Source organism: Cantharellus anzutake (assembly GCF_015039405.1).
Source record: "Cantharellus anzutake strain C23 chromosome Unknown EI90scaffold_47, whole genome shotgun sequence".
Lineage (NCBI taxonomy): Eukaryota > Fungi > Basidiomycota > Agaricomycetes > Cantharellales > Hydnaceae > Cantharellus > Cantharellus anzutake.
In genome coordinates, this window is record NW_024066997.1 from 211,678 (window position 1) to 222,187 (window position 10,510).

General features: G+C 47.5%; 1 protein-coding gene across 1 annotated transcript; it reads right to left on the reverse strand.

Annotated features, from left to right (window-relative positions):
- Positions 1 to 245: 245 nt before the first annotated feature.
- On the reverse strand, positions 246 to 531 carry EI90DRAFT_3128057 (uncharacterized protein; the record flags this gene model as incomplete). The annotated part of the gene is made up of 2 exons (XM_039064058.1): positions 246 to 254; positions 304 to 531. 2 exons carry the CDS (start codon positions 529 to 531, stop codon positions 246 to 248), a joined length of 237 nt encoding a protein of 78 aa, XP_038912764.1.
- Positions 532 to 10,510: the final 9,979 nt, after the last annotated feature.

The window sequence follows — 10,510 nt, forward strand, 5'->3', positions numbered from 1 at the left end:
TGGCCTGCAACGGCAACCTTCGGTGCCGACCCCAGACCAGTGTCTAAGGCCATCAAGCCTTCACACAACCGTTATTATGATGGTCCAGAGAATGGGGTGGAGAGCAAAGCAAAGGCTGTTAGGCCTTTGCAGAACCGTTGTTATGATGGTCCCAGAGCAGAAAGCAAAAAAAAAACGATGAATGAGGCAGTTAGGCCTCAGCGGTACGAATGACGCACCAGAGCGGATGATAGAACAGGGGGTGATTAACCCCTCTGTTTTAAATGAGGCACATATACCTCGACGAAGAGAAGGTGATTAAACCTTCTTTGCTTTACCCTTCTTGGAGGAAGGGCCAGTGGTAGCCAAAACAGCAGCATTAGAAAGGTCCGAAGGACCAGCAACAGCAGCCTCAGTCTCAGACCAGATCGCAGCGGGGAAATGACATTCAGGAAGAGGGGCAGCCTTGTCGACTGACCCTGTAGTCACCTCGCCATCACTCTTCATATCCTCGTCCTTGTTGGGGATAGGTGGTGGGGTGGGAGGGTGCATGGCAGCGGGTAGATGGCCATAGTTGCCATCCATTAATTGAGAGAGAGAACCCCGCGTTGAAGGAGAGAACGAAGGAAGGTCAGTTGGGAGGTTCAAACAAGACCACCACCAAGCTGTTCCCTGGTTCTTTAGTTAGGATGGGGAAGTGTACTAGTATTATTTGTTGTAAATATAGTACCAATCCGAGTGTTTTGGCTAATTCTATTTTTGTGGGTTAGTCTAAAGTTTCTGGGAATTGACTTACAGATAAACCGAGCCCTGCAGAGCTGTTCCTTTATTGAAATTTCTTAATTTGTCTAGGTGTAATTCTGTGTAGTGTTGTTCAATTTGGAATTTAACTTGAATTAAATCTTCTACTTGGTGAAGTTTCAAAGATTCTACTCAGTTAATGGATTTGGATTGTGTCTGGAGTGTCCCTTGAGTTTGTTTTATTTTTGTCTTATTTTATTGCTTGTTTTAACAGTAGCAAAATAACTGTTTTGTCATATCCATCCCCGGCCATCGACTTCCGGTCCCTCCGATCTCTCTGTTCTAACTCTGCTCCTCCCTCACTAACCTCGGAGCCCCCGTATTCCGCAATCCTCTCGGCACCCCTCGATGGTCACCACCCCCCCATTTCAATTTATTACCTACACCTCCCTAAGTACGGAGCCCCGAAGACTTCCGGACAGCTCCGACGTCCGCTAGTGCACCCCCACCTCCGCTGGGCAATACACTCGCCTGCCCTGCAGAGCCCACCTTCGGGCCTATCCCTCCTTTCTGTTTCTGGGTTATCGCCTGCCTTTCCGCTAACCCCGCAAACCGACTCGTCGGTAATATTCAGTCGGCTAATGGTTAAACCCTGTTAGCTCCGCTCCGTTCGGCTCCGCCAATTGCGGAACCGTCTCCGCTGTAACCATATATATATCCCACTTGTACATAGGTTACGCCCCAGTAGTAAAATCAACTAGAGTTACCCCCCTAGGTTCTAATTGCCAGTCAGTAAGTTAGGGCATGGACGTGTCACTAGGCACAGCGCTCTTGGCAGAAGTCGCTGAGGCCGAAGCCCTCCGTTACGGAGACATTCCTTCGTCTCGAATCTGGTCTCTGACATGTTTTGTGTTTACACTTTGAAATCTGGAGTGTTAACCAGCTCTCCTGTTGAAATATCTACTTAATATTTCTCTCCTTAATTGCTGCCTTTTATTACAGTGGCAATCTTAACTGTATATCACTTTTTCACACTGGAGTGACAACCAGAAATGCTTGAGAAAAATAATACTCTATTTTCTTACTTCTCTGAGGGGGGCAAAAAGTCGCAGAAAGGGTCTCCCTTTTATACTCCTTGGGTCGCCTTCCTTTTTCACGCTCTACCTCGTATTTACAGGATTTATTTACAGTGTATTTTTCTCAAACTGAATAAAGAATGAAAATTTCACACTATAGTTCTACTGCACTTTGCTGCACTGAACTGTGGCTCTACTGCAGTCAGACTGTGCCTAGAATCCTTATTGTCCTTTCTCACCTAAGCTATTTTAATGGTTAATTAAAACTTGACTGCGCTGCATTTGTCGCAGTTTCCTATTTCAAATTCCTCATATTTACCATTAAATTTTGCTATGACTCGGTGATTCTGAATTCAAACTTCGCATTACTATGCATATGGCTGCGCTGAGACCTTCAGCTGATTTATTGCATTTTTATTCAGCGACATTTAGTTAAAATGAGACTTGAAATGGTAAATGAGTGAATTATTCAGGTTTAAAACGGAAAGAAAAAGTTGCTAGTGGTCAAGAATTACTCAAACGAATGTATTATAGCTCTCCACTTCATTAGAATATCATTCCCTAAAATTCCCACCATGGTCCATAGTAGTTTAGTGGTTTTCGTGGATGTCGTTCATCTTCCCTGATTCCCCTTTGTATTATCACATCCTAATCCTCCATATGTATTGTTTGTTGTTATAGTAGGTCGTCCTCGAAGATATCATATTTTTATGTATTTTATTTAGGGCTCTGGACCTCTTGAAGCTGTCTTCCCACACGTTATCAGGTTTCTAACTTCATGTCCTTGTATCTCATTCATTTCTGGATGGTTTCTCACGTTCTTGGTATCATAAATTTTCATTTATTCCCACCTTTCCAATGGTACTAAAGTTGGGTTCTATTTCCTGGTATTCGTCGAGTTAGCAAAAGTTTGCATGCACATTCGGTAATCACATGCATCGTTCCCATAGTCGTTCGTATGCGGGTGCTGTTTCTGTTTAATTGTTCGGGATTTATGGTATGCATGGGTGTTTATATCCTTCATATGGGCTTCTGTAATTTATTTCAGATTTTTCCCTCATGATCTAAGGTTGTTTTGCACTTTCCATGCTTTGTTTTGACCAGGCTCTTCCTTAGTTGGATGGAAATTGGTCTTCGCAATCTGCCGAAGTGCGGATCTCGGTTCCGACGGCCGGTTCCCTTTGCATTGCCACCCTCACGTGTCATTAAACATGATGCGGATTTCTATATTCCCGTCATTGGTATAACTTTACAACAGGTGGACCATTTGGGCTGAAAATTTGCATAACTATAGTTTCCTATTTTTCATAATTTCCGTGTAAATTTCGTTGTATGTTTTAATTTTGGATCCTACGTAAACATTGTCTTTTCCCTGAGCTCGGACTTTTGATGTCGCTATTCCCATTATTGGATATCTCATTAATGCGTGATCCTTTTATCATGAAAATTTGGGTGGATTACGATTAGATTCCTTCCTTTCTAATGGGCTATCAAGCTCGTCTCGGTCGTTACTGGTTATTCTTTGCGCTTGCTTTTTAAGCGTTGTCCTCATTTTGCGGGAGTTTTAGTCATATCTCCGTCGTTTATGGGTAGTTTTCCCTGTAATTACTTTCATTGGGTCCGTTTGGGGGACATCTACATTTCCTATTATAAACATGACTTTGAATTTTGCATTAGTTCCTGAGGAATCCTTGTTCCGTGGTACTTCCATCCTTGGCTACGTGTGCGGACATGGGAAAGTAGTTTCTGTGGAGGTTCTCTGATTGTTTTTATAGTCAAATCTTGGTCGATTGTCCTAATTCTTTGTTTAATATTTGCTATAAATTCCCCCGAGAATTCCGTCTTGTTGATGCTAAGCTTGAAGTATTTTTGCTAATTTTCTTTCTTTCAATTTATCGCATATAGTCGTAATAATTCGTAAAAATTCGTTAAAATTCATTAAAATTCAGGTCCTTCTATTTTCTCATATCTACTTGTCGTATGGGGTTTTGTGATTTATCTGGCATATTTCCATAATGGGTTTCCATAGTGTGGCCATTATTTCTCCTACACCGCCCTCGAATTTTAGCTCAAAGTAACGAGCGTGAAGGTCATGAACATCACCTGGGGCATCATTGATAACCCCAGCCGCCCCAACCTGCTGGTCGATCCACTTGAGGTCGACCAGGAATTTAAACCCATTCACTGTAATCAGGAATGGGAGTATGAAGTTGTCCCATCGCCATTGACAACGGCCTATTTCAGTGGTGATTAGCCACCTCTGGCCACTAACAGTAACTCCATGTACAAAGTCGTTGGTGCAGAAGGAACCCGGGATGGGTATGTTTCTCCATGTCCCAGGAGAAGGAGAACGATTCTGGCTAGGTAGCCGGAACCATGAATATTCAAGTGGTAGGAGGGGTGACGTGGTGCCCGCTCTTTTCCCAACTCGGGATTGGATGTATTCGATTGGATCCTATGGCTCACCATTGGGTCAGCAATGGGTACTTGAGGATGGGCCAGTTTGGCTGGTCCAGGGTGTGGACGAGAGTTGTCATCTACACGATGCGCCCTCTCAACGGGGGCATTCTGGGTATGCGTTTCTGTGTGAGGGATTTTTCAAGGGCATGATGCCTCATCTTCCTCGCAACCTTTTTCAAATGACTCAAGGTCCCTTTCCAGCGAGTTGCACTTTCGTCAGAGGAAATCCCGGTGTAACGAGACCTCCCGCAACTCGCTGGTGAGACGCTGGTTCTCGAGCTTGATGTTAAAGAGTTCCTCACGGAGCCCTATGTTTTCTTCTTGGATACGTCGAGTCCCTTCTCGAGACTGTGACAGTTTGTCATCAAGATGTCGAACACGGGCGTTTGCGTCTGTAAGGAGTTCAGTCAGGAAAGACCCTGACATTGTAGCATGCAGCTGGTGAGCCACTTCAGGAGTGGGTGCTCCACGAGGGAGGGAAGGGTGGTAACCCCAGAGATTGGGGTTAAAGTATGGCAATGGCGGTGCTTGTCCTGGCACCATCGAGTCCACGAAAAATTGCTGGCCCATTGTCTGATGGTCGGACACAGTGTAAGCTGCAGTAGCTTGCACATCCATCACAGGGGAAGGATGCCCTGATACTGTTGGTATCGGGGTAGGATTAGGGATATTGGCGGTGCTGGGGGCCTCAGCACCTGGTGTCAAAGTATGTTGAATGCTGTCTAAGGCGGGACCCATGGTCTCAGTGTCCATGGGGGTGGTGTTCGATTGTGGGCTTTGCCCACAGTTGTCATCGGGCAGCATTTCCCTCCCGAAATTTTCTTGCACTTGCTCAGACATGGTGGGGGAAAAGAAGAAGGATGAAGTTTTGTCCGTGGGAACAATGTTCATACCCCGGAGGCAAAGCCCAAATACGGCAACTAGCACCATAATTGTCCTTCGTTAGGCTGTAAGACTATTCCCAAGTGGGTAGTCCGTCGGGAGCGAGTAGGACGGGGTGCTTTATTAGCCCCTCGTGTGGGAATAGAAGGAAATTTGCTTTCCTTATTCAAATTTTCTACTGCATCGACCCCATGTAACAATAGGTAGTCATCCAATGCAGCCAATTCATTGCAATGAGTGAGAGGCTCCCATGTGAGATCCCCCAGGCCCCATTTGACACGGAACCACAGGCTACTGCCAGTGTCCTAGGAATGATCCAGGATTTCCTGGACCTGATATTCCCATTCAGGATCTTCACCAAAGTCATAGAAGACTTGGGCAGCCCGACCTGGGAATAGCAGTGAGTTGTTTGGTTTGTGTGGGGCCAAGCGAGAAACATGAAACTTGGGGTGAATACTGTCATATCCGTACAATCCCGACCTCCGCTCCGGGCTCCCAGAACTCCGAAACCGACTCCAGCGCCCTACTTCCCTTCCGTCACCTTCTCCTTGCCGACTCCCAAGAGGTTATCCCACCTCCGGCTCCAACACCACCTTCGGTCCGACTCCGGAACATTCCGGGTCTGACCCCAACCTCGACACCTTCCAGACGAGTACACAACACCTATGCTCCTGACTCCGGACCTCTGCTCCGGAATCCTGTTTGCGTCTCCGTCTCCGGAACCTCCGGTCTTAGCTCCGACCTCAGACTTTGACCCCACCTCCACTTATACCCATTGTATTGGTTAGCTCATTCCATTTAATTACGTTTGCCAATATTCCGGAGTTTAACCTCCAAGTTCGGACTTTCCGGACTTACTCCGGACCTTGCAATTATTGCATTGTCCATTTCAATTCCGCTATTCTCCCTCATTCCTATTTGGGCTGCTGCTTCCTTCTATTCAGTCAGCTAGCCATTCCCGACTCCCATCCTCCTTCCTTCCTCCTTGGGCCTTGGCCCTTCATTCCTCCTTTGGGAAACACCATTGAGTCAAACACTTGACCCTCGGTGTTGTCCCTCTTTCCATCTCCCTTTGTCTCCTTTCGTCCTACCCTTGTTCCTTTTGATTCCAGACCCCTCCTTATATACAATGTACCTAGTAACTTGTAACCTCAGTCCGAAATCGACCTGAATTCCCCCCAAGAGACTTTCCCTCTGCTAGATCCGAAATTAGGGACCCCCAGGACAACCAGCAATGGCACAGCGCTCCACCTGAGTCGCTGAGGCCAAGGTCCTTCCATGCTAAGTCTCCGATTCCACTCCGGAGTTGTCTGAATCCGCAAGTTCTAACAAATACCCCTATTGAGAAGCTCCGGAGGGAGCTTGAGTGTATAGTTGGATGAATCCTCGAATGCTTCGAGGATCTCATATGGCCCAATGTATTTGGGGAGGAGTTTCTTTGCTCTTCCCTTAGGCAGGTTGAGGTCCTTGGTCGCCAAGTAGGTGAAGTCACCTACCTTCAGCTTAGGCAGATCTGGGCACCTATGCCAACTGGCTTGGACCAATTGCTCGACGCGACTCTTTATTATCACATCATGGGTGCCCTGGAGGTTATCTAACGCTTTCTGTGTGAAGGTGCCCACTCCAGGGAGGTTAGTCAGTGGAACTTCCACCATCATATGGGGTATTGTCCCATAGATAAGTTCGAAAGGGGCATACCCTGTCGATTTATTCACGCTCAAGTTTATTGTGAACTCGGCAAGAGGGACTTTTAGTACCCAGTTGCACTGATCTGGCCGAATAGCTGCGCGAATTACTTGGACGACGCTCTGAACCATTCGTTCAGCTTGTCCGTCGCCTTCTGGATGGAAAGCAGTCATCATTTTTAGACGAACGCCAAGTAACCTGTGTAATTCCGTCCAAAATCTGGACGTAAACTTAGTCTCTCTGTCAGACACTATGGATCTTGGGAGTCCGTGAAGGCGCACGATGCCTTTCAAGAACTCATACGCAAGTTCTAGCGTGCTGATCATGGTTTTCACAGGTATCAAGTGAACCTGCAAAGTCAAACAGCACATAACTACCCAGAGGTAGTTATGGTCTAGACTCGCTGGGAAAGGACCAACGAAGTCCATCGATATAGAGGACCATGGGGCCTCTGGAATCGGCAGCTGGTGCAACAGCCCAGCTCTTCGTCGAGTAGACCGCTTGGTGGTCTGGCACGTTTTGCAGGAGGAGACATACTTCTCCATGTCGTGTACCATTGTAGACCACCAATAGTAGCGGCGTAAATATTCTAAGGTTTTATGGAATCCTAGGTGACCTAGGAACTCATGTGCGTTTTGGACGGTGATCCCAGTCGCCTTCTCCCCTTTATGAATGACATCTGGGAGAACCAGACGTGGTTCTCCCAAGTCATTCAACTTTGAAATAAGGCCGCTCTCGACCTTAAATCTTGGGAATTGTCCGGGATTCTCTAGAATCCCTTGCCAAGCTGCATGCTCGGCATACCCTTCTCTCACAGAGGAGAGGAAGTCGTCTTCCTCAACAACACTCCTGAGGGAATCAGGCAGTACAATGTCAGCGAGTGTCAGCTCGCTCCTCCCTGAATGATTGTTGGGGGGGTCTAGGACCGCGGCTTCCAAGTCACGGTCTTCACACTACTTGCCATAGCGAGTCGTACATAACAAAAGTCGATGCAGAAGAAGCATTTCTTCTGCCTCTTCAATACGACTTAGAGGGAGGTCATCTCCAAATTTGTCTATGCGGACATCCACAGAGACAAAGTCGTCATAATGAAGGTCTTCATCCAACAAAGACTCGTAATAGCGGCTGAGTGCGTCAGCCACCTCGTTCCTGTGGCCCTCGACATACAAGATGGATGTCACACTTGAAGCCATAAAAGAAGTTTTGCCACCTTATGTGGCGCCCAGAAGTGTGCTGCTTTTGTTTGAAGTAGGTGAGGGCCTCATGGTCTGTAACGACCGTAAATTCATGCCCTCCAGTCAATTCGTCCATCCACTTGGATAGGGCTTCCAGTTCATATGTGAAGTATGAGCGTTGTGTCGAAGTAAACTTCTTTGACATGAAGGCAGCTGGGCAGGATAGTTCCCAGCTGGTGCCCTGAGCCAAAATAGCCCCAACGCCTGCAGGGCAGGCGTTGGTAATAACCCAGACTCGAAACCTGTTCCTCTCTTGTTCAGAGAGGCCATCTGGTACTTGCCAGATGATTGGTTTTAGAATCGGCGTCTTGCACGCGAGATTCTTTATGTTATTGAAACACTTCTGGTGCAGTGGCGACCAGAAGAAAGGCAGATTGTTAGTGCAAATGGTCTGAAAAGGACCAGTGTATGTGCTAACATTAGGCATAAATCAAGCAAGGTATTCTATTAGGCCTAGGAAGCGTCGCACTTCCCAGTGGTCTGAAGGTTTGTGCCAAGTGCGAAGCTTCGCCATTTTATCAGAGTGTGTGTGGACTCCATGGCCATCAACCTTGCATCCAAGAATGTCGAGAACCGGGGCAAATGGTTCGAATTTCTTATGGCTAATGTATAGCTGTTCTGTCAGGGCACACACCCTGACTAGCCCGGACCCGGACCCGCATCCGGACCCGCTTCCACCCGCTGCGCTTCCCGCATGTGCACATGCTCCGTGCGCCGCATGCTCCGGGCCCGGTTCCTACCCCTTCATGTGACTTCCGGGTATCCCCGGAAGTTTTGCTGATATTGGGGCCACTGTGGGAAGATGAGAAGTTAGCTTCCTTCTCATCTTCTTACCCACAGTAGGATTGTGCCCTGGATAGGGCTGGCCAGACCTGAGGCTGTGGGCCATAGGGGAGGGTCATGGGGACCTGGGAGTCGTCCCCTGACACGTTCAGACTTCAGTCAGTTGTGCACCCACTGAAGTTTCTCATTGTGTTCGGAAACTGTATTGGTTCCCGTAAATATGTCATCAAACCATGTGTGAACAGCCCACCTGATATTATCTCAGAGGACCCACGACACGATCTGCTGGAATGTGGAGGGACCATTACAGTCCCCTTGTTGGAGTACATTTGAAACGTACGTGCCCCAAGGAGTGGCAAATGCAGTGCGTGGAACGCACTCAGGTTCCATGCGAATTTGCTCATAAGCATCTGTCATATCGATCAAAGATCGATATGAATTCCTGGCCAAGCTATCCATAATGGATCGCATGTCAGGCATTGGTGTGATGTCGAGAATCATATTTGCATTACGATTCCCTGCATCAATAACGGTTCTTATTGAACCATCCTTTTTTGCAAGACATAGTAACAGGCACACCATAACGGCTGGTTGGCAAACCCACCAGCCTGCGTGCTCATATCGAAGAGTTTTCTCTCGTAGCTGTTGCTCAAGAGATTGGGGGCACGTTGCATGCCTCTCATGATACCTTTTATTGGGATCGATAAAGTTGATCCTGTGATTAACCTCCCGGAAGGGAGGTAAGATCTCAGGCACAGGTGCCATGACATCCTCAAATTGCGACCTCCACCAGTTGCAGAGGGCGCTAAAACCATCATCCATCATTGGGCGATTTTCGAGATGAGAACATTCTGGTAACTTCCCAGACTGGGGATCAGGCCAGTGAGCTGGGTAACTTAATGCATCTGTTGTGGACGCATTGGACGTGGCCTTCATAGCAGATATGCTATGAGGACCCTGCTCCTCCCTAGAGGAGTGATTGGGCGGCGAAGTCTCCTTCACCTTATTGAGTCACACCTTGGGTGTGTCGGTTGAAGCAGACACACGGCAGCTTGTGGGTGGAGGCCTCTTAGAGAGGCTAGTGAAATCTCGACGGGCCTGGTGGCCAGTCGACACAAAGGAACATTCCATAGGAACGTCAAAAGTGGAGATAAGACCGCCCTTCACATGGATGGTGTGCTTGCCGAAGTCCAGCAAAGCTTTGTAGGTGTTCAACCATGGAGCACCTAGAATAGCATCGTAACATTCGATGTTCACAACATCGAAGTAGTGTTTGTTTTTCTGACCAAGTATGGTCAGATCAGCATTGGTCCCATAGTAAATACAGGACCTACTCCCCTTGTTGCCCATTTGGAGCACAAGGGGATTGGGAAGTTCAAGGAGTGGGATGTGACACGCTCTGACAAAGTCAGGGGATAACGCGTCGGTCTCTGCCCCACTATCGAACAATGTGAATGCTTTGGTCCCATTGATCTCAACGAGACCAGTCAGGGTGCAACGGAAGTCAGCACTCCGATTGGTAGGGTATTTACCTGCCTCACGCGAAAGTCTGAACTTTGCGTTGAACATAGGCGGGTTTTTCTTTGTTATTTTTGCCGGGACTATATCAGTCTCCGGCTTTGGGAGAGGCAACTTCCCCTCAGTCTTAAATCGACGAACTGGTTCATC